Genomic DNA, 25,733 nt, shown 5'->3' on the forward strand with positions numbered 1-25,733 from the left:
ATGTTCAAAAGTCTGAGGACTCATTTAGAATCATAGTCATAGTTTAGGGATGAAACTGGAACATTTAAAAGTTTAAGAATCAATTTAAAATGAGAGTCATACTTTGAGGACATGTGATGGAATTAACTCTTTATATTTTAGATTGATTAATTTTGTTTTTTATAAGTAGGATGTATTATATTTGTATTTGTTTGATAGTATAATTTTATTTATTTCTTGCACTCCTTAAAGATTTTGAATATTATAGTTTTATTTAAAATATTATATGCACTTTTTGAAAAATGATACTCTAGCAATTTAGGCATATAAATTTTGAAACAAGTGAATTCGCTATATTCTTATGAAATGTTATAGAAATCAACTGTGGTGAAATGAATAATAGACGGGGAAGACGATTGGATCACCTGACATCTTTGTGAAGACATCGAAAAAATCTAGGGAAGATTCAGCGTCTTTCCCATACTACATGCATTTGAAACATCAAGTCTAACGAAGTAATAATATAGAAGACGTTGAGTGATCCAGACGTCTTTCCAAAAATATCAAAGGATCCAAACGTCTTTTAAAAACACTATAATAAATATTTTATTTGTACAAATAATTTTTTCAACACTCTAAATCAACTAATTTTTTTGGCAGAAAATAATTTAAGAGGGAAAAAGGAAGTCCAATACTATACATAGCCCAAAGTTTGAGGCTTTGCTATTAGGACCGATCTATACTATGTTGTGTTAAATAGATTAAACGAAATGAAATTACGTACGAATTGTTACTTAATATCAGGTTAACTGTATAAATGGTTATTCAAGCATAAGTAAATTTTTTTTACTTTATTAAAGACTTAAAAGTAATAAGATGATGACTAACGTTATCGAAAAATAATAAAATGATCATTGTGCCGTTAAACGTTGTTATTCTTATCACGAAAAATTAAATAGTTTGGCTCAACCCTTCACTCTTTGCCTCAACATATTATCGGGGACTTAAATAGCATTTTGTTATCATAATAGCGGTCATAATATAAAAGTAAAAGTGTCATCCGAAATCATTATTGTACAACTGCAATACCTACAACGACCGTAATAACATCTGCTATTGTCACAATCGTAATAAATTAAACACAATGCAACTTAAAAAACCTCAATATTACATCATGACATGAACAATGAACCACTTCCCCCACACTCCAACAAATAACACCTTGGATAACCCAATCAACCTACATATTAGCCTAAAGAATAGCGCGATAAGCCTATGATAATTTGAGCCCAACTTAATATCTATAAAGTAATTTTTAAAGAAAAGTAACAAAAAGTCTTCGTATCCCTCCTCTCCAAACAAAAAAATAAATTCTTAGATTGGTTTGTTGAAGTGGTAAACAATTTGATATCACTTAAGCATGTCTCGAGTTGGAGATATTGTATATGCCAGAAGATTTCCGCTGGGATATTCACCCACCAAAACTAGGTGTACGACGCGAGTTAATCCGGATTAAATAAGATGAAATCCTAGAATAAGGAGGGCAACAATTCTTTTTTTAAAAAGCTATGGGATAGGGAAGATTTACTAGGTTGAGCAATAGTTGAACACTTAGGCTAGAAAAATGGGATTTTGTTGGATAAATGGAGAACAACCTCCTCTAATTGATCCAACAACTTTGGGAAGGGGAAGGCATGCAATTCACCAAATCATTGTTAAATATTGCTTTCAATTTTGTCCATCTCACCCCTACAAAAGGAGACAACGCTATCTATCATTATATATAAAATATAATTTATTTATTTATTTATTTACACACCCGAAAAAGCAAATCTTTTATCGACCAAATGAAATCTGTATTTAATGAAAATAAGAGGACAGGAAAAAAATTAATAGTGATGGAATAAATTCCTTTAATTCAAAATGTCATGTACATTGAACTTCTCACTCATAATATATGAATTTCCTTCATATGTCGTGTCCAAAATCAACATGAAATTTATAGTTGTTGTAATCTCGCTATTTAGAATTTTTATAGTAAAAAATCAAAATTTTAAAGAAATTAAGGAAGGTACATTTACAAGTTAAAAAAACTTTTTATGAATTAAACAGTAAAAAAATCTTGAATTATGAATTAAAAATTAAACTATATTTTCCCTTATATCACAATAAACAATTGTTCATATCATGATTACACCAAGATATTTTCAATATTTCTAATAAGAAATAGCGTAAAGTATATAAGTGGTCCCGACTATAAGATATTATTTTATTGAATTCTTTGATTATTAAAAATTATAATATAGTCCCCAAGTTATGAAGAGTTATTTTATTGAGTCCCTTGACTATTGAAAGTTACAAAATGATCACATGACTATTCATTATGATCCAAACTCATCATTTTTTGTTAAAAAAAAATAATGATCGTCTGAATTGAACATTAACATACGGACTGAGATAGGATAGTTGTTTGAGATTATGAGATCCGATTTTATCATATTTCAATAAGTAGGTTAACGTTCAGCTCAGACTGCAGTCAATGTTTTAACAGAAAATTATGAGTTTGGAACATAATGAATAGTCAGGTAACCATTTTGTAGCTTTTAATAGTCGAGAGACTCAACAAAGTAACTTCCTATTGTTAGAGGACTATTTTGTAATTTTTAATAGTCGATGGACTTAATAAAATAATATTCTATAGTCAGGGGATCATTTGTGCAATTTACCCTAAGAAATAATATTAGACAACTTTTCATGTGATGACAATGATGATAATATATATAGACTGCATATATTATTCAAGTTTGCAGTGCATATATTTGATTGCTTCTTTTGCTTGCATTTGTTAAACATAATAATGAATGGTAAATATAATATATGAATTACTAATATTAAGTGTATATATATATATAATGTGTGTATATATATTTAGGGCTCTGATCTCCATTTCATATACAAAAAATAATAATATCATAATATATATTACCATCAACTGCGGTCCTTTCTAGATTTTACTGCTCTTTTTCTACTGCTTTACATGCTTTTCAAATGACAAATGATAAAAGAAAATTGACCATCTAGGGGGTGGATTGATTGCTTTTCGGGACTAAGGTAAAAAGAACTTATGTTTCTTTAACCTATAGTACAGCAAGGTGATGAATTGATAATGGTGGTGGGTGGAGGTGACTTTTGGGTTGTTCGAATGAGTTTAGATCGGATCAATTTGGAGTTTATATTATATTTGATTTAAATTCGATTTGGGTCAGATCTAATTTGAATTAATTTGAGTCTATGAAAGTCAGATCGAGTCAATATCAGATCAGATACTTTTTAGATCAAATCAATATCGAATCAATCAATTTTCAGATCAAACCAACATCAAATTGGTCAGTTTTTGGGTCAATAGATTTTCGGGTCGAGTTAATAACTGATTGATTAGTTTTTGGTTTGAGTCAATGTTTGAATATTTGAGTTAATTTAGGTTGAGTTGTGTATGATCAAACAAGTTAAAAAAAATAAATAATACAATATGTGGTAATTAACTTGTAGTATAATAATATTAAACTATTATCGAATGTGGTGGTTAAATATTAGTATAATAAGATTGAACCATTAACTATTATCAAATGTGGTGGTTATTTATCAGTATAATACAAAAAGAAAATAAAACATATATAATTTTTTTTTGGATAATTCCGCTTCATTACCCAAGAAAGCAGAAAACCTGCTACAGTTAACATCGTACAATAAATAACATAGATAAATCACCAGACAGTAACAACAAAACAACAAACACAGTGGAGGAACAAAACAAAAAACATCAGCTTAGGAAATGCCCCAGTTAGCGCAGAGGATTGCGTTTCTGGGGTCGTTTATATTGATAGCCTTACCCTCCATACGGACACGCAAAGCTTCTTTGATGTCCTGCAGAACATCATCCACTGACCGCGCTCTTCCTCCATAGAGTCTGTTGTTTCTCTCCTTCCAAATACCATAGATGTGGCTTGTCCAAGCAAGTCGAAGCACTCCCACAATGAATGACTTTCCCTTGAGGCAGCGAATTGCCCAAACTAACTCACCATCCCAGCAACTAACCCCTCGATAAAAATCACAAAGACCAAGAATAGCTCCCCATAAGCCTTTAGCAAAGATGCAACCAAAGAACAGATGGTCTCTACGCTCAGCCTCCATACCACACAATAAGCAATCAACATTCTCAATGTTTAAACCCATTCTTTGAAGTCTAACCCGAGTAGGGCTCCTGTCAAGAATGGCCATCCATGCTATGACACTATGTTTAAGGATACGCCCAGGGAACCAAACAATATGCTGCCAAGGAACCTTAGGAGCTCTAGTTCGCAAAGCTTCCCATATGCTTCTAGTGCTCAAGCTACGGTCCAGGCCAGCAAACATATATCATTTTATTATTTATCAAGTTGTTAAAAAATAGATAATAATAATAAATTATTCGTTTAGTTTAAATCAATTATATTGTTAAAATCGGATCAATGTTTGATTCTGTTCGGATCTAGGTAAATTAAATTTGAGCTTCTTTTGGTAAGGGTTACTTTCCATTTGAGTTATTTTTTTATTCGGTTTACTTTCAATTGGAGCTACTTTCGGTTTGGATTACTTTCAGTTCTGATTAATTTTAATTTGAGTTGTTTTTTTTATTCCAGTCAAACTGGATATGGGTCTATATTGATCTAGTTAAAATTTGAGTCGATTTTGACTTTCAAATTAAAGTTACATAATCACATTTAAATCTATATCGGATCTTAAATCAAATAAATTAATATAAATAATTGAATTCAAATGAAATTTACCAGTTCAATGGTGGATGCCTCTATCTCCACGATCATTTTGAATAGAATTTTTTTGATTAATTTGAGGTAAGTACAAGATAATAACTGTTCAAAAATAACTCTTAACCATTTGACATTGATTACTCATACTTTTGTCATTCTTGGTGCTTAAACCCGGGACATCAAGGAATAATAATAATTCATTTATCACTGAATTTGCTTGGTTCGCACATTTTAAATAGAAAAATTGAAATTTTAAAAAAATAAATGTTTATTCTAAATATATGGAATCTATAGATCAATTTGAATTAAATTTATGATAAATATTTTGTATAGCTTTTCCTAATAGAGTAATAGCAACTTTTTAAATTAATGATTTGAATTAAATATTGGATAAATAATTCTTGTATTTATTTAGTCTTTGACATGACCTTGTAACAAACCATAAGAAATAAATACGATAATAAACTAATTAGTCACAACAAATATGAGTTTTATACATTAACCCAAACCTATAGTTTCTTATTATATCAATATTTGTTATAACAACAACTCACATGTTTGGTAGTTACTCTAATATAAATATTCTAGAAATGAAGGTGGTGTGTTTTGCATGTGAATGTTATCCATCAAAATACTAAGATAAATGGTTGTCCCTTGTTCCCATATGTAATGGGGTAAGGGGGAGGTAAGATAGTAGGCTGCCCCCAACACTAGGTTGAGAACAGCTTCCGTAGGAGACATCCAAATTATGAAATGTCCTTCATGGGACTCGATCCCACGACCTCAAGGTTAAGAACTCACATGTTTGGTAGTTACTCTAATATAAATATTCTAGAAATGAAGTTGGAGTGTTTTGCATGTGAGTGTTATCCATCAAATTACTAAGATAGATTTATGTATTTTTAAAATATATAATAATATCTTCCAAGACGAATAAAAAATCATAAATATTTTGAAAATTAAATTTCTATAAGTTAAATATGATCTCTATTACGATTTATTTGAATTAAATTTTAGATTAAATTTTTTATTTAAAAAAATCTATACAATGTTGAAAATGAAGAAAGGAGGAACAAACAACCAGTTGGTCCAGTGAGATGAGGCACTAAATCCTTTAAGTTAGGTTAGAGGTTTGAATTTTGATGTTTGCGAATGAAACAAACTGGATTGAGAGGTTTATTTTGCCTTTGCAGTATCGGATCTGAATTAATTAATCAATAGATCGGATAACGATGATTTTAAAAGAAAGAATGAAGAAAGGGTTGAGAAACATGACTTCATTGTATATTATATTTTATTAGACTCAAGAAATTGTAGTTACATGTTTTTGTCATAACTCAATGATTCCTACATTGCTTATCCGACAACAATGAACATTCCCCTAAAGTTGAAATACTTCAAAACCCAACTTGGCTCACTCTCAAATCCTCTATCAAAACCTTACAGAAGTTGTTGAACCCACCTCTCTTTCCCAAGGCCCCGTCCCCGTTTGATTGAGGTTTGTAATATATACGAGTTAGAATCCCTTTAGTGAAATTTTCTTTTTTTAGTTTTATATATATTTAAAATCGTTGAATGATTAAAAATAGAAAGTTGATATTAACTTTTTTTTTCGGTGAATATCTTCTCATTTTCTATTGTTAACCTTAATTGTTTATTTGCACTTATCCAATGGTCTAAAATCTGTGTAAATTTTAAAAGTTTTACACTGTGTAATTGAATCCCTATATATATATATATATGATTATATGAGATTAAAACTATGATCAAATTGATAAAATATATAAGTAACAAAGAATAAATGTACTTGTAATATATTAAAAAAACTTGTCAAACAAGACCAATGAGCTTTCAATAGAGTCAAGATTGTGAATTCACACAAGCAAAAACAATTTTGTGAATAAAATATAAATTTAATGTCTACACATACATAATAAATATTTGACTTATAAGATCAAATGATGTATGTTGAAAATGGAAATCGTACCCGCAACTCATTAAAATAATAGGTTATGGGTTTTATAAGTTATCTAATATGATTTAAAATAAGATTAAATAATATTTTATTATTACTTTGATATTTAAATATTTTTAATTAAATTTATTAGACCACTTTTCATGTGATGGCAATGATGATAATATAAATAGACTGCATATATTATTCAAGTTTGCATCTGCATATTATTTGATTGCTTCTTTTTCTTGCATTTGTTAAACATAATAGTGAATGGTAAATATAATATATGAATTACTAATATTAAATATATATATAATGTATATATATATATATATATTTAGGGCTCTGATCTCCTTTTCATATACAAAAAATAATAATATCATATTATATATTACTATCAACTGCGGTCCTTTCTAGATTTTACTGCTCTTTTTCTACTGCCTTACAGGCTTTTCAAATGACGAATGATAAAAGAAAATTGACCATCTAGGTGTTGGGTTGATTGCTTTTTTAGACTAAGGTAAAAATAACTTATGTTTCTTTAACCTATAGTACAACAAGGCGATGAATTGATAATGGTGGTGGGTGGAAGTAACTTTTGGGTTGTTCAAATGAGTTTGATCGGGTCAATTTGAATTGAATCATTTCGAGTTTATATTATATTTAATTTAAATTCGATTTGGGTCAGATCTAATTTGAATTAATTTAAGTCTATGTAAAGTCAAATCGAGTCAATATCAGATCAATTAATTTTCAGATTAAATCAACATCAAATCAATTAATTTTCGTATCAAAACAACATTGAATTGCTTAATTTTTGGGCCAATAAATTTTTAGGGTCGAGTCAATATGTTATTGATTAATTTTTTGTTTGAGTCAATGTTTAAATATTCGAGTCAATTCAGGTTGAGTTGTGTATGATCAATCAAGTTAAACAAATAAATAATACAATAGGAGGTAATTAACTTGTAGTATAATAATATTAAACTATTATTGAATGTGGTGGTTAACTATTAGTATAATAAAATTGAACCATTAACTATTATCAAATGTAGTGGTTAATTATCAGTATAATACAAAAAGAGAATAAAACGTATATCAATTTATTATTTATCAACTTGTTAAAAATAGATAATAATAATAATAAATTGTTTGTTTAGTTCGAATCAATTATATTGTTAAAATCAAATCAATGTTTGATTCTGTTCGGATTTAGGTAAATTAAATTTGAGCTTCTTTTGGTTAGGGTTACTTTCCATTTGGGTTATTTTTTATTCAGTTTACTTTCAGTTCGAGCTAATTTCGGTTTGGATTACTTTCAGTTATGATTAATTTTAATTTGAGTTTTTTTATTCCAGTCGAACTGTATACGAGTCTATATTGATCTAGTTAAAATTTGAGTCGATTTTGACTTTCAAATTAAATTTACATAATCACATTTAAGTCTATATAAGATCTCAAATCAAATAAATTAATTTAAATAATCAAATTCAAATGAAATTTACCAGTTCAATGGTGATGCCTCAATATCCACGATCATTTTGAATAGATTTTTTTTTATTAATTTGAGGTAAGTATAAGACAATAACTGTTTAAAAATAACTCTCAATCATTTGACATTGATTACTCATACTTTTGTCATTCCTGGTGCTCAAACTCGGGACATCAATGAATAATAATAATAATTTTTTTCTGAATTCGCTTGGTCCGTACATTTTAAATAGAAAATTGAAATTTTAAAAATTAAATGTTTATTCTAAATATAAGGAATCTACATATTAAATTGAATTAGATTTATGATAAATAATTTGTATAGCTTTTCCTAATAGAGTAATAGCAACTTTTTAAAATTAATGATTTGAATTAAATATTGGATAAATAATTCTTGTATTTATTTAGTCTTTGACATGACCTTGTAACAAACCATAAGAAATACGTACGATAATAAACTAATTTGTCACAAGAAATATGAGTTTTGTGCATTAACCCAAACCTATAGTTTCTTATTATATCAACATTTGTCATAGCAACAACTCACATGTTTGGTAGTTATTCTAATATAAATATTCTAGAAATGAAGTTGGAGTGTTTTGCATGTGAGTGTTATCCATCAAATTACTAAGATAGATTTATGTATTTTTAAAATATGTAGTAATGTACTCCAAGACGAAGAAAAATTTCATAAATATTTTGAAAATTAAATTTATATACGTTAAATACGATATCTATTACGATTTAATTGAATTAAATTTTAGATTTAATATTTTATTTTTAAAAAAATATCTCTACAATGTTAAAAATAAGAAAGGAGGAATCAACAATCAGTTGGTCCAGTAAGATAAGACATTAAATCTCTTAAGTTAGGTCAGGAGTTCTAATTTTGGCGTTTACGAATAGAACAAACTGAATTGAGAGGTTTGCTTTTATATCTGCAGTACCGAATTTGAATTATTCAATTAATAAATAAATTAAAAAAAAGAAGAAGAAAGGGTTGAGAAACATGACTTCATTGTATATTATATTTTATTAGACTCAAGAAATTGTAGTTACATGTTTTTGTCATAACTCAATGATTCCTACATTGCTTATCCGACAACAATGGACATTTCCCTAAAGTTGAAATACATCAAAACCCAACTTGGCTCACTCTCATATCCTCTATCAAAACCTTACAAAAGTGGTTGAATCCACCTCTCTTTTCCCAAGGCCCCATCACCCGTTTGATTGAGGTTTATATATATATATATATATATATATATATATATATATATATGACATTAAAATTATGATCAAATTGATAGGACGTGTAAGTAATTGTAATTATATTTTTTTAAACAATAGCTTCATCACCTCCATTAAATGTTAGGGTAGGTGATTAGATTGACAACAATTAAATAATTAGATGGTCTGATTGATAAAAATAAAAATTCGGTGGTCAAATTGAAAAGATGTTATAGTTAACTTGTTATAGTATAATTTACCCCAGAAAGAAGCCTTGAATCTTTTTAGGGTAAACTACGATTTAGTAACTAAACTTTCATTTTTTTTTCCAAATCATGTCTAACGTTTAGTTTTTATTTCATTTTAGTACACTCACCGTTAAAAACGTAATAGACGAGCTCACTGGTCATCGCGTCTACAATCGTCGACCGTTGCATCCGTCGGCCGATGAAGCCCAAACTTTCCAACTTATACCTTTTCAACCCCCTGAACACGATTCCAACCTCCATTCACCAATAAACGTCTCAATCTCCCCAAATCGTCGTTGAACTATTCAATTTCTTCATCCTCCGATCTCCATGGCCCACCATTTGATGGGCTTAAAACTAAACTATGTTGGTTGTCTCGTCCTTCTCTCATGGTCCACCGTTCGAATTCGTCGTATGTTCGCCAGGCTATGTCACATCAACCATCTGTTAAATTTTCAACGACAAGATACTAAAATAAAATAAAAACTAAATATTAAATATGATTTTGATAGAAATAAAAGTTTGAGTATTAAAACATACCAAAATTAATAGTTTGAGTATTACACCATACCAAAATTAATAGTTTAAATATTAAATACTAATTTATCCATCTTTTAAAGTAAAAGAAAGTGTAAAGGGGGTTCAAACTTCAAAGTCACCTCTAAATTGTGACTGACTGGGATAGAATATAAGGAAGTAGTACAAAGTGCAAACCAGCTAATGAGAGACTGATAAATTATAAAGAAAGTCCCATTCTCAGGCGCAAATCAAGGGGGACAAAGCCGAATATGAAATCAAAGTTCTTAAGCTATTCACCTTAGCCTTCTCAACTGCCCGTCGTGATTGCGCTGAAGGGAGCCAAAACAACTACAACAAGCCTTTTCATTCACATATTCAAACCTCACTCAACGCCACGTTAACCCGAACCAAACTACTTAATTACATTGAGTAATTAAGGAGTTATTGTTATCACTAGACCCCCTCCCCTTATTACCTTAATAGGCATCCCCATCTCATCACAAGATCACCCTCTCTTCTCTTTGATTCTTCCCTTTCTTATGCGACATCGAAGAGCATGATTCCGGCATGTTTCAGCCAACCCAACACCTTGTCGAGCACCGCTCAAGTGCCCCAGAATCTCATCACCTGCATTTACCAAATCCAGCTATGGGATTCACCGACCTATCTCACACTCACATGGTCCAAAACCCTTTTCTCCCATTCCTTAACAATATTCGCCTCTGACTTCTTCTCCATCACCATTTCTCTTTACTCTTCCGCCTTCTCCTTCTTCAGAACCCGACCCGGACCCGGCTCCAAGTCCATCTATTTAACCCACCATCATCGTCGTCAAAGAATCAAGCTTTATTGGGACTTCACAAGGTCTGCCTTTGCCCACAACTCAGCCGAGCCCGAGTCCAACTTCTACATTGCCCTTTTGTGCAACGGCAAGCTTGAATTCTTCCTAGGTGATCTCAACGATGAACTCGCTAAGCGTTGTTCTGGACAGGTACTTGTCGAACCGGCACTTTTGTCTACACGAGAACATGTTTTCGGCCGTAAGAGTTATGTTTCGAGGGCTAAGTTCTTAGGGTCCAAACATGAGATTGGCATAGATTGCAACGGAGGTGTTCTCAAGGTGAAAGTCGATGGTCAAACGAGACTTGTTGTAAAAAGATTAGCTTGGAAATTTAGAGGGAACGAAAGGATTTATGTTAATGGAATCGAGGTGGAATTCTTTTGGGATGTTTTCAATTGGGTTAATAATCAAGGTGAGAATAAAAGTAATGCCAATGGCCATGGTGTGTTTATTTTTCAAGTTGGTGATGGTGGTGTGTGGCCTGAAATGGTGGGACCGGAGAAAAAGTTGATGAGGAAGAGTTTGTCGTCGGTAGCGGCCGGAGGAGGGTCGACGCCGATGAGGTCGGGAAGCTTTTCGCCATCTCTGTCGTGCTCGAGCGTGCTGCAATGGGCGGAGGAGAGCAATGATGGTGGAAGAAGCTCTTGTTCTTCTTCTGCTAGGTCTTGTGGAGCAATGGAGGATTCTCTTTGTTGTTGTATGCTTGGAAGAAGGATTGAGTTCATAGTTTTAGAATTTCAATGCAAAATGGCACTTTGTTGAAATTTGTGAAAAATATGTTCGATCTTTACTTTAAGTATTTTGAATTTCAAATTGTTTTCCCCATTATTTGTGATATATATATAATTTTTATTATTATTCTAAGGTAAATATATGATAATATCTTATAGACTCTTAATCATTAACTTTAACATTATTTTGAATTTCAAACTGTTTAAACTTATGACCTTTCAAGTTATAATTCATTCTTGAGAGGAATGTTTTTTTCCTTGAGTAATATACTCATGTTTGGATGGATTCACATTACCAAGTGTCAGGAATGAATTAATACCAACAGTGATTTTATTTACTGTTTTCCCGGAAATATCTATCCCTCTTCTCTCTTAGGTATTTCATTATTCCCGTCTCATTGTCTAAAATAACCTTCTCCCCCATTTCGTTCTGGCTATCGAGATTCTCTGAAATTACCGACGTGCGTGATTTTTGTTCGCCTTCCGTCGCCCATCCCATGCTTCCATCGGTAGTATTTTGGTGTTAAAAGATTCGCCTTTGTGTTCTCATCTTTATATGGTTGAAGGGGATGCCAAAATATGGGCCATCGTCTTTGATTTCCATGGAAGTCGAGAACTCTCTGTCTCCAAGGGGGATTTCAACAGGAAGACCGAACCCAGTACGCGTTTGAAGATTTCATAGAAATTTCCCGATTACGAAGTACTAATACGTCAGGTGGAATTCTCTCTTTTCATTTCCTTTGTGTTTACTTTTCTGTAGATCGTTTCAATTATATGTTCTTTTTTCGATTCTGAAGAAACACAAATTCTTTTATTATATTATGAGAGGAAGGTTGTTAGGGTTATGATTTGTTTCTGATCCTTTTTTGCTTCTTTTTCTTTAGATCTTTTTAATTCTCCCATATTTGTTTGTTTCGGAAGAAACACAATTTCTCTTCCGAGAAAATTTTGTAGTTGAGGATTCTTAGTTTTAGGTTGTTATTTTTTAATATTAAGTTCCTAACAAAGCACCATCAATCTGTCGAGAGTTTTTACTTCTGTTCGGATTTAAGGATCTAATACTGGGTAAGGTTACATATATAATTGGTTTATTTACTTTCAGTTTTGTTTACGGATATCTTTTTGATAGTTTTATTAGAACTGGCTTTAGTTTACGTGTTTTTGACTTTGGACGTTAAAGAATTGTTTTTAAATATGTGTGTTTCAGTTTTTTCTTGGATGACCTTAAAGGAAATGAAGGAGATCAAGGAGATCTTCACTTGCTACTTTAACTTGATTGTTTTTGAACATGTCTCCTTATTTTACTGTTTCACCATATCTTTTGCATATATTGTCCTGATTTTGGTGTAAGCGGTCAATCGTTTTTTTTTAATCCAAAAAAATTCGGCTTATCTAATTGGTAATGAATTTTGATGTTTATGAGGTATTTTGGTGGTTAGATCTACTGGGTATTGTTTCGAAGAAATGTTCAACTTAATTTGCCTTCTCATTAGAAACGAGAGGGAGGTTTTCAGAGGAATGCTTTTGTTGTTGTGTGATGTGTCCTGGAACTAATAGTTTGTTGTTGTTATGGAGATTACGGCTTTAAGGCTTCTATTCTTGTAAATATAAAGATGAATATTTATAGAAACTTCTGGGTGTTTTTGTTTATTATAACCCATGGAATTATTAATGTTATTTGAGTTTGAGTTCTGATGATTGAATTTGTTCTTTTATTTTTTGTAGTTAAATACGTCAAGATGAGTTGTCCTCAGGAACCAAATCTCCATTTCTTCCATTTTGAAAATCATTTCCGTATGATATCGCCTAAGGGTTCTCAGTTGTCTCCAATACTTCTTTATTGAACACTTTTGAGGCCACCTTATCAAAGAGGCTGAAAAAACTTGTGCCTAAAGATAAGGGTGACATCCTCAGCTTGTCATGGATGAAATTGACAATGGAGTTACTTTATGAGATTCATTGTGACATAAAGAACCTGATAACTGAGCTTGATCTCCCTGTGACTGATTGGGATGAAAAATGGATGGATGTATACCTGAATATCAGTGTGAAGCTTCTTGATATCAGTAATGCTTTTACCTCTGAGCTTACACGGCTTAACCAAGGCCATCTCATGCTTCAGTATGTCTTGCAAAAGTTGGAGTCCGACTACCCAGAGCAGTTCACACGGGCCTCTTCCTCACTTGATAACTGAAAAGAGCACATTAGCTCCAAAAACCCCATAATTAAAACTTGTCAGCCAATCTTGGACAACCTTTTGGAATCACTAAACTTGTCAAAAGTTAAGAACTCTTCAAAAGGAAAGGTGTTGATGCGAGCTATGTATGGAGCTAAGGTGGCAACTACACATATATGCAGTGTCTTTGCTGCTTCTTTCTCTGGTTCGTCCAAGCATTTGTTAGACTTAACTGTCCCTAATACACTACCATGGGCACAAGGGTTGGATAATCTTTCAAAAGAAGTAGATATCTTTTTCAAAATAGTTTTGACAGGGCGTGATGCATTGCTTTGTAATCTAAGAAAGGCCGGTGATGTTGCCCCCAATTCGATGATGGGAAAAAATGTAAAAGAGCAACTTGTGAGGTGAATCATATGAATGTAATGAAGTTAAAACGTTCTGTATACAGATGGTTTAAGTATGAGGCCTTCTGTTCTCTAACCAGTCGACATATACAACCGTTGGGTTATGCTGGTATTTAGTTTGTAATGTGGTGTATTATGATAATAATCACTTGGTTGTAAATGTATCATTGTTGTCCTATATTATAAGTTGTATAAAAGGCTCATATTTCTTTGCAAATGTTCAGTACTTGCTATAAATTTCCATTCGCCTAGGATTTTTCCTACAGTTAGACATGCATACTGTATGACAATGGATAACTGTTATAAATTCTCAGTGCAGTTATTTCTTCTCAATTTGTAATATCTATGATCCTGCCACAATTGCATTGAATGTTTAGAACATCTACTCTCTGTATGATCAATGGATATAATGCATGAATGGCAATACAAACAACTATGATATGAGATTTTATATAAATAATTTTTATTTAAATATATTATCGATGATTTTTTATTTAAATGATTTTTATTTAAATAATTAGAATTTCACTTGTTAAAAAATATAGAACAAGGTCAATTTGGTAAAATATACATTCTAGTAATCTTTTATTCCTTCAACCAAACACTGTAATCTTACATTACTGCCAAACAAACCAAACACAGTAATGTAACATTCCCAGTAATGTGTTAGGTAATGTTACATTCCGGTAATCCTATTCCCACTGGTAATCTTATATTCCGTGAACCAAACGCACCCTAAGAGATAACAACACTAACTTTAACAGTTGAGGCCACTCAATAGATTTTAATATTTTCATTAACTTTATAATCATAATTAAGACATTGTCAAATATTTAATTATATTTAACAAATAAAATAAAATAAAATTCTTTTGTTAAGTTGTATATATGAATGAAACCCAAAGAATGATAACCTTAGTGCTTATTTCTTAAACTTTTTTTCTTCAATTGAACATAAAGAAGAGTTCAAAAGCCTATTATTTAGGCCCACATAAGCACTTGGACAGCACAACTCAAAGCAAAAGCAAAAGTATAATTATGTTTTTTTTAAACAAAATCAGGATTAATCATTTTATTTTTATTTTATATTATTAGTAATAAGTTTAAATTAGTAACATTTCTTTTTAAATTAAAGATTTGTTTTTATTTTCGATCCTCTAATTAGAGACGCATAAAAATTAATTAATTATATTCAACCAATAACAAATATACATGTTAATTAAAATGTTTAAAATTTTTCTAAAAAATCATAAAATACTTTAAACTTTAAAAATAGAAACTAACGATTTTATTAATTTGAATCTAAATAAATTTATAAAAGAACATAGGTTAAATTAAGGATTAAAAGTTACTCCAGAACTCATCAAGTGATCTCAGTAGTAAAAAGAAATATTATTCTTCTTAGAGATCAATGATTTGAGCAGTTGCATCTATAAGGTGTGTGCGTTGTTAATTGGTTAAGAAAAATTTGAACATATATTATCTTATAATAACTCAGACTATTCCAAAAAAAAAGTTACTTAAACCCTAAAAAAAATAATTCTATTGTACAACAACCTAATTTAAGGCTAAAAATATAATTTTGGGATACAACTAAAAATATGATAAAATCATAACATTTTAAGTCGAGTAATATTTTTTGTTGCGAGCTGAAAATGTTATGAAAAAGGTAAACTTTTAGATTGCATTCAATCTAAAATATTATAATTTTTTTTATCATATTTTTGATTATGCCTAAGGTCGTTATTTTTTAACTTTAAATTAAACTGTTGCTTCTTAAACTTCCCTTAAAAAAGAAAAAGCTAAAATCATAACTATACCCAAAAGTAAAGGAGCAAAATCCTCCACCATCGCTATCCTTCCATTATTACCAGATTATTTTATTGTACGACAGTTTAATATAAGACTAAGGAAAGACGATATTGAAAATGTTAATATTTTTTAACATTTTCGGTAGAGTGCTACCTAAAATATTATTTTTATTTTCTATCGGAAATGTTAATTTCGTTACCTAAAATGATTTTTTTCGATATTAACGTACCCGATAGAAAAAATAACATTTTACGTAGAGTCCGATATTAATATTTTCGGTAAAAAAATATTACTTTAAATAAAGATCTATAGAAAATATTAAAAAATATTAATATTTTTGATAACATTTTTTTAACCTTATATTAGACTGCATTTCCTTGTAGATCTCCACTATTACCACCTAGGATTCTTGATTAAACTATCAGTTCCAAACCAGATTTTGAAAACCCTTGATTTTACAGCATAAAGTATGAACTTTCTGCGCCAGAACATGAGGAGCTGTTGTTCACAATTGTTGTTGATGGCACATCCTTACAAATTCATTTACCAACCTTTCTTATCTTTCAATTTCTCTTTTATTCTTCATTGCTTTGATGATTAATGTAAAGTCCCTTTACTACTCGAGTTTTTTTCTCTCTCTCTCTACCATTTAATGATTGAAGCATTATTTAATGATTGAATAAAAAAAACAAATGAAAGGTTTGATTAATCACGTCATAGTAATTAGGGACGGACGTATGATTTTATCCTCAAAATCAGTAAAACTCCAGTTAAAATTTTGATATATAATCTTCACTGTTTGATAAATGTAGAATATGAATATATATATTTTTTTCTTCTAGATCTCTTCATTGTTCATGTCTTAAATAAAATATTCTTGCAATGATATATTAACGAGAGTCAGAAAATTTTGAGTTTGAGAGAAAAATTTAAGATTTTTTTAAAATAAATTTACCCAAAAAAATTAAATAATATTAAATAAGTAACAATTGAGTGACTTAAACGAGTTAAATTTAAAAATTCAGTGAATAAATTGAAATTTTCTATAATTAAACATTAAGAGTTGAATGAAACATTTAATTTTTATTAAAACAATTCATCTACCGGTAACGGTATCTATATAATAATTAACAAGTAATAATATTTTATCTATACTCGTCTAACTTAATTACCAGTTGGTTAAGGGATTTGTTGTTATTTGTTAAAGTTTTGCATCCGAACATTATATATGTAGGGGTATAAGTATTCATTATCAAAAGATTAAGAGTTTTTTTATTATAAGTTGAAGATGAGTGAAAGTTGAAGATATAACAGTAGGAAAATGAAAATTACATTATCAAACTCTCTCCTTTTATTTTTTTTAATTTTTTATTATAATTATTTTAAATAATTAAATTTTATAAATAATATATTTTAAAACTATTTGACTGAAGATTTTTAAAATATTTTTTATATTAACTATTTTATATTTTTATATAATAAAAAAATATATAGGCTCATTAAATTGTCAAACTTAATTATAATTTTAAAATTCTACTTGTATAAAAATATATTTATACTTTTACAATTGGGGTATATTTTTATGTGTATTTATTCAAAATTAGTAATTTAATTATTAATATATTGTCACGGGCAACGTATTTGAGTCCGAGATGTATGCACAAGTACTTACAAAATGGGTTTTTGCGCAAACTTCGGCTTGTCCAAAACCTTGGAGAATGTTGAAGATTTCATAAAGGATCAAGTCCGAGTCCATTCGAATAGAGTGATGAGGACTTTGTGAGATTTGATGAGGGGTGTCACAACCCGCAGAATTTAGACCGTGACGTGTGCGTTTATATCCGTAGAGTGTTGTGCATAGTATTGAGCCTTCCCAGACAATTAGACCTGGCCTGATCCTTGGAAGATAAGGATTATTACTTAATTTAAAAAGAGATAATTAATTGAATTAAAGGGACAATGTAGATAATTTTGAATTCGAATGCCTTAGATAAGATAAGATAGAGATCTTGATAAGATATGATTCAATATAGGTCGTCGATGTAATTTGATTTAAGCTGTTGGATCATAGGAAACTCAACTATAATTAGAGGTCTTCTCACCTCATTTGTAATCATTCCATCTCATTTTCACTTTCAGAGTAATAGAAAAGAGCATTTACTCTAAATTTTCTATTTGTTTCTTAGCCTTTGTCACACTTATTTCTCAATGTTCTTAGCTTTTGTGTTTTGTTGCCTCTTTTGGTGGCTTAGATAGCCCCGATAGTGTTTACACTTCCGCACATTATTCAACTCTTGATGGCTTATACAACCCCTTTCGTAATAGTTTTTGCATATTTGTTAATCCCAGTGGGTTTGTTCATCGCTTAGTGAGCTTAATTTCTCACAAAGATATAGTGAAAGCTGACTTAGAAGTCAATTCAATTGAGAAAGTGTCTAAGTCCGCATGGATCAATTAGTTGAAACTCTAGCCATATGACAATATGCATAAACATTTAAAATAAATTGTATGCACAAGGACATAAATAAAAATAATAATAAATTGCATTATATGCCACTCTATTATTAGTATATTTGCAAATAAATTATCATATTTTAAAGTCATAATCAAATTGTTTAATTGATTGATAGTGATAATCATAACAAACACTTTTAATTATTTCTCCGGGTAAATCACACCAAATATCACTAGTAAGTTTGCAAACATGTCGTCATATTTTAGAAAGTTACAATTAAGTCACTAAATTAATTTTGTTACAATTATGTAATTTGAGCTTTGAGCTTCTCGAAGGTTAAGGGTATCAAAAAATCATTTTATGAATAATATGCACATTTCGACAACATGAAGATCATTTTGGACTATGTATGATGAATTACGAAATTTGTTATCAGATCGACGGGAGTCACCTGCTCTCCCCTTCCTCACCCACTGAGCTAACTCAGTAGCAATCACTTTATTAACCAGCTCTTGTAAATCAGACATCCCCAGACCAATAGAAAGAGGTCGTAGCTTACTGTTGAGATCATCCATGAACATACAACACTTATCTTCTAATGTATTAATATACTTAGGTCCATACCTACACAACCTGCAAAATTCTTTAACATACTCATCCACTGTCTTGCCTACCTACTTCAGATACATGAACTTCTTTCTCCTCGACTAGATAATTGCTGTCGTATACTTCTTCTTGGATTCAACCAGAAAAAAGTCTCACCTAACTCTCTCCCCGAAGACAGTCAAGATAGAGGTTTCCCACCAATTCTGAGCCTTGTCGGATATCAAGGCTATTACACACTATAATTTGTGCTCATTTAAGCATTGAAGTTGCTTCTCCAGAATATTCAGAGTATTGCCCAACCAGTATTCAACAGTCTCTAGATGATCATCATCCAAACCGGTAAATATGTGCGCTCGGGACTAAGATAACTTGTTAATAGGAGCCATGAAGCTCGATGAATGAGGTAGATGGGTCTGAGGCTAGTTCATTGACTTCATGAACTGACAGAACATTGCAAACGTGTTATAGAAATATGCTACTTATGCTGAATGTAAATTCGCTACAGGAGCCGAAGGTGGATCTGCTCAAGCCGAAATGTCTGGAGAACTCTAAGATCGACGATCCTCTCCATACTATGAGGAATCACTGATAAGCTCAAAACCCGTAGAATGACTTGGATCTCTATAATCTTGATAACCATTCAATATAAGTAGATTGCATTAGTTGCAAGTCATGGTTCAATAACAATATAAACTCCTAAGTGGCATATGCAATTCAAATTTAAACAATATCAAACATTACACAATCATTCTCGATTTAGTCATAGAATCGACTAAACAATAGCTCTAATACCATTAAATATTACACCTTCAACTCGGTCTAGTCAGGAATCAAGTAGATGTTACAATAACTTTTACCCTAATTCGATTACCGAATAATAAATTAATCAATTATGATTTTAAGGACTAAGTTGTAAATATAATCTCAATTAGATTCATATGTGACCAAATCATATAATTGAACATAACTGAGGGTCATATCAAAATTATCAACAACATCAAGGACAATATCGATACCATCATCTTGTATCGATATTATTCCAAGAAAGTATCAATACCACATGAACAATATTGATATCGTCTGCCTTGAGTGTTTAAATTATTCAATTTATTTTTTGATATTGATGATAATTATGATATAATCCTCAATTATGTTGAATTATATGATTTGGTCACAGATGAATCTAATTTGAGTATCTTGTGGTGATTTATTTTGAGAGTATTTTCAAGAATCTAATTTGATGAGTTGAACAAGAAGATCAATGATAATATAATGACTTAATGAATTCGGGATTCATCAATCATTATAGTCTACTAGATTTTATATTGCATACAATTTTATTGTTATAATCGATTAGTTGAAGGACTCAATTGTAATTTTAGAAACATTTAATTTTTTCATGATTAAAATACGTTAAACAATCATTACAATTTATCGATATAATGATATGATTGTTACAATCAAATTAATTGAATGACTTGATTATAGTTTTTTAAAATTTAGTGACTAGTTTGTAATCTTAGTAATATTGACTAACTTGATATAACTTACCCTAAAAATAAAGCATGCACATATGACTACTTTATTAAGATGGAATAATTTATATATATATATATATATATATATATATTATATTTACTAACTTGCCATTTGACTCTTTATATATAATTGAATTGAGATCTAATCGTAACAGCCACTGAATTTGCTCCTGTACTTCGATTCCCAAGTTCACTTCAGTTACTCTCCTCCTCCCACCGCCGCATCGTGGCTGATTCCGCAATCATGCCATTCAAGGTCATTGCCGGAGCTGACTCCTTCAGCGCCGAGGTAAAAGACGCCATGGTAGCCCACCTCCGCTCCCTCAAAATAGAAGTCGAAGACCTTGGAATCAACTCCTACTACAACATCGGGGCTGAAGTCGGCCGTCGAGTCTCTTCCGCCACCACCTCCCCTCAGTGGAAATCCGTGGCCTCCTCGCATGTGGAACCGGTGTCGGAGTCACGGTCTTCGCCAACAAATTCCCGACCACTTGTCTCACAACGGACGAGGCTCGCAACAATCGCTCCATCAATAACTGCAACGTTTCGGCACTCTCCGGCATGTCAACCCCTATCGGCACCGCAAAGGAAATCGTGGACACTTGGCTCAACACACCTTTCAAATCGGTGCTTATGAAAAATCTCAGCCTTGGTCCGAGGACATATCCTTTTAATATTTCATACATATACTTCAAGAGACATTAATTATATCTTTTTAAAAATGCTTATGATAGGATATACATTTCACTTACCTCATACTCAACATGTTTAAAAACTGTATTGTTACACCAAAATGAAAAAAAAATTAATATTTTAAAAGATAAATATCTAATCTATATAAGATTAACCATCTCGGTTTCAAGATATTGCCTTGATTAATCTAGATCTACTCACGTTGTGCGTCTGACTTTGGTAGATGAATCTCTCAATATAAATTTCTTGCATATACAAATATTCAAACTTGAGACATAATTTAAGCAATATCAAGCTAGTAATGGTATTTAAAATACCATGTTTTCATGTAAAACTGTTGGTCAAAGATGTCTGTGTTTTGTTGTAAAAGATGTGGGTTTTATTGTGGCATGATAGCTGAGCTTGTGTTTGAGTAATAAAGTTTGTGGTTTTATGCATCAAGATCACTACTTTCGTTTTAAATTACAGAGCTTGTGTTTTATTTTTGTAAAGGACCAAATTAAGAATGGTTATCAAGCTAGGAAGATTTATACTTATCCATTGGCTAAAAGTGGTTGCTTGACACGACTTCCGGGATTCCCATAAAGTTGATCTTAATTTTGAAGGCATAATGTCAAAATTAATCCTCAACATTTGTTAAAATGGTCATTTTGACCCATATTCTCTTTTTTAGCATTTTGGTCTCAATATTTTATTTTAAGTCAAAAAGACCCCTAATATTTGAAAGAATAGCCGCTTTGACTCTCAACGTTTTATTTTAGGGTTAAAAGATACTATTTTGGAGGGTTAATCGTGTTAACTAACGATTTCCATCTATAGAGAAACCTTTTTGTCCCAAAATAAAATGTTGGGGTGCCAAATTGCTCCAAAAAAAAGAACAAGTCAAAATGACCATTTTGATAAATGTTGGGGGGGCTAATCTTGGCATAATGCCAATTCTGAAAACTCATTTGCTCCAATAATCTGGAATTTCAACTTTTTTAGAACTATAAAATCATTGAAGTCTGTGACAAATGATCAATGAAGTATTTATACAAGGCTGAACTCATCAGGAATCTGTTGTTGAGATCCAATCGCAGCAGCAAGCTTCTTTTGCAGTGCCACTAATTCTTCCCCAGCATCACATATGTAGGCTGATGCTTGTCTTCCAGACAAAGTCGCTCCTTCCATGCTATATGTAATCCTGCACACAGTAAAACCAGGCAAAATTATAACTCATTTCTTGCACCGAAACCCGGAACTCAGTTTCACAAGAATGACCTGATAAATTTTACCAATCAATCATCTATGTGTTCATGTGCTTTGATTGAGTTTTGTAGGAGACTAGGTTTATTAATAAACAGTTTTTAATGCTCTTCAGGATTCTTAATAACTTCTCTTTTCGTGTTTCCCTCACGTCGGCTTCTTGAATAGAAGAAACAGCTTTCTTCCTAGCAATGCAGGAACTCAGACATTCGCAGCGGGTGGAGGGATGTGATGTAACCAGGGTTTGATAACTCGGCATTTCTAAGATGGAAAAAGAAAAGTAGAACTTGCCTGCTTTGTATAAGATCCAGCCAGAAAGAAGTTCTTTATAGGTGTCTTCTGATCAGGTCTGAATGGATCTTTACCAGGTCCTTCACGATATAGAGATTGACCGATTTTGACAACAGATGACCAAAACTTCTAACCCTCGGGATGAGGGGAATAAATCGGAAACCTGTCAACAAAACAGGAAGATTAAAGATGTGACGATCATGAGAGTGAAACTTCAATAGCCTTCATTAAACATCAAATAAGGTATGAACGGTTAACAGACGGTAATCACAAGCGTTTGAGACATGATGGAGAGATTTTAAAAGTAAACTGTTACAAAGGTACCTGGTCACACTAAAATACACAGTCCACTTCACTAGACTAGCTGATGTTAAAAGAAAAAAAAGAAAAAGTAAATGTGACTACATGAGCAACTAATTCTTTTCTCGATCCTCCATGTCTCCAACTACTTCGATAGCCCCTCTTTCGATTATAGTGGCTTGGTCACAACTTATCAAAACATTAGAAATAGGCACTAGTGTGCACAAGAACAAGCCACAGCTTTTGATACCAACTTCAATTTGTGTGCCTACACTATGAGTTTAAGAATTCAACCAGAAGCATGTTATAGAATCTAGTGAATCCAAAGACATGGATGTTTTATCGTGTAAAATACGATCAGCTCAGAAAGTGGAAATGAACTCAGACAATCATTTTGCTCTAATGAAAATTGCATTCAACTTAAGAACAAGGGTTGCTTTGAAGTTTCCAACCTGCTTTGCTACTCTCTTTATGATTTCTTCATTTGGCAATGGCATGTAAGGGTCCCCTGGTGTCAAGACACATCTGAAACACGCCATCCAAGCAAGTAAGAATTGGTCAAAAGTCTCAACAGAGTTATAGAAATACACAAGCTCCTATTACAGGTTATCAAATTCGGTCCAGACCCAGCAATTAACATGGTATAAATGATTAAATAGTATTTAGATGTTTAAGACTGAAATCAGTTTTTTTCTTTTCGTTTTTAAGTCCATAACAGCGAAAATAGTTACTAAATATAGGAATATGTAGCAAAAGAAGAAAAACCATTGCACAATGTAAATATACAAAGTAATAACCCTAAGAAAAAAGCATGTCTTACTGAAGCAATGAACCTTGTCCCTCAATGTAGTAATCTTCTGGAGAAGTGAGAGCTAAGTCTGCAAAGCAGGAGAAATCCGCATCCGGAGTGTACAGGAGATATCAAGGCCAACAGCTTGCCTCAGTTGCCTTTTAATGAGTTAAGGACAAATGAGGAAACGCATAATAAGCTACTTGTTAGTTCTTATGAAGCAAAGCAGGATGCTTTTATTAGGCTGTTAAAAAAAACCACTTTATTCACAACCAGAGTAATATGAGATGAAAGAATTACCTTGAGCGCTCTATCCCGTAACTCCGTGACCCAGCCATTGTACCTAAGTTGTACGGTAACACTGGTACCGACTAGCTCGTAAATGTTATTAAAAAATTGCAATTCCTCCACTGTGATGGAAGCAGCCTCTTTATCCAGGGACATCACATGCTGCCATCGATAAAGAAGCAATGAAAAGAGTCATTCTATAAAACGAAAAGCTAAAAGTGGAACTTTTGAAGATCCGATTTCAGACCAGCAACATAAGCATCAGTTTTTACAAGTTTCTTATTAGTAGCCTGCAAAAAAAAAGAAGAAAAAGGTGAGCTCAAAACCTTAACATCATTAAGCAATTGAGTTTGCATTTTAATTTTTTTGCTTCTCATACAGCCGGTATGAATGTGCCAAACCTAGGCTCAATCTATTAAACAGTTCTGATTAAAAACATAATTGCAACTAAATTTCCAATATTTTACAAGAACCAACATCTGAGGTGATTTACTTTAGACATGGCAAGTCTCGTAAACATATATCTCTCCATCAGCGGATTTATCGTAAAGTATTCTCTGCACCCCCACCTCAGATGGAACCTGTTTTAGCAAATAAAGCTATTAAAATAAGAACTAGTCAATTATTTATAGAAGAAGCATATATGAGAACCATTAATCTGCATGAATAGTTTGTATGCCTATATTATAACATACCTGCCTCCTCTTTCTGTTATATAATTTCTGATGGGACCACTCAAGTAAACATCTGGAGAAACCTTCAGCATGCGCAGAAGGGAACCTCTGTCTTAGTGGCAAACAGCGAGAAAATGGTGAGCATGCACGAGCGCTTATGTTATCACAGTCAATGAAACCCAAGGCATAAGCAACCGATCCCACATTCTCTGGATACTCATGCGCGTACCACCTTTAGACAAAAACCAATCGGAGAAGCTTATCTGCAAAAGGTAAATGAATTTTAAGTATATGAGAAATGCATAGGGAAAACGTAAAAGAAAATGCCAAGAACAAGTTGTTACTGGAAAAGAAGAATATAGGAAAGAGCAAAATGATTGATGCGTGAGAAAAGCATGAGAATTATGTAAAGTCACTTAGTTTGAGTTTAACTACCTTCGAAACAAGAATGAAAGAAAGAAAATTGATCACAAATGGTGTAGGTCAACTTCACGCGATTAAGATGTTAAATGAATGCCTATTAAAGTAATCTGACATACACTATCCAAATCTCTTATATCCTTCAACGCTCCATCTGGATCAACAAGAGCCTTCACGACTGGACTTAAGGCAGTGCCACGGCATTTCTTGCTTTATCGTAAGTTGCAGTTGAAAA

At 31.7% G+C, this 25,733-nt stretch overlaps 2 protein-coding genes and 2 pseudogenes across 2 annotated transcripts; 2 read left to right on the top strand and 2 right to left on the bottom strand.

The window, feature by feature from the left end:
• Window positions 1–3,804: 3,804 nt before the first annotated feature.
• LOC120174223 lies at window positions 3,805–4,392 on the bottom strand. Its single transcript, XM_039181149.1, has one exon. The coding sequence runs from the start codon at window positions 4,390–4,392 to the stop codon at window positions 3,805–3,807; it is 588 nt and encodes a 195-aa protein (XP_039037080.1).
• Window positions 4,393–10,788: 6,396 nt separating this feature from the next.
• Window positions 10,789–11,835, top strand: LOC120174224. The gene has a single exon (XM_039181150.1). It carries the CDS (start codon window positions 10,789–10,791, stop codon window positions 11,833–11,835), a length of 1,047 nt encoding a protein of 348 aa, XP_039037081.1.
• A 610-nt stretch (window positions 11,836–12,445) lies between these two features.
• LOC120174207 lies at window positions 12,446–14,439 on the top strand (annotated as a pseudogene).
• Window positions 14,440–22,945: 8,506 nt separating this feature from the next.
• Window positions 22,946–25,310, bottom strand: LOC120174225 (annotated as a pseudogene).
• Window positions 25,311–25,733: the final 423 nt, after the last annotated feature.

This window comes from Hibiscus syriacus, unplaced genomic scaffold, assembly GCF_006381635.1.
Source record: "Hibiscus syriacus cultivar Baekdansim isolate YM2019G1 unplaced genomic scaffold, ASM638163v2 tig00112043_pilon, whole genome shotgun sequence".
NCBI classification, from domain to species: domain Eukaryota; kingdom Viridiplantae; phylum Streptophyta; class Magnoliopsida; order Malvales; family Malvaceae; genus Hibiscus; species Hibiscus syriacus.

Excerpts from the sequence above, each read along its gene's own strand:
- LOC120174223 (XM_039181149.1), bottom strand. The coding sequence starts at position 4,392 with ATGTTTGCTGGCCTGGACCGTAGCTTGAGCACTAGAAGCATATGGGAA.
- LOC120174224 (XM_039181150.1), top strand. The coding sequence starts at position 10,789 with ATGATTCCGGCATGTTTCAGCCAACCCAACACCTTGTCGAGCACCGCT.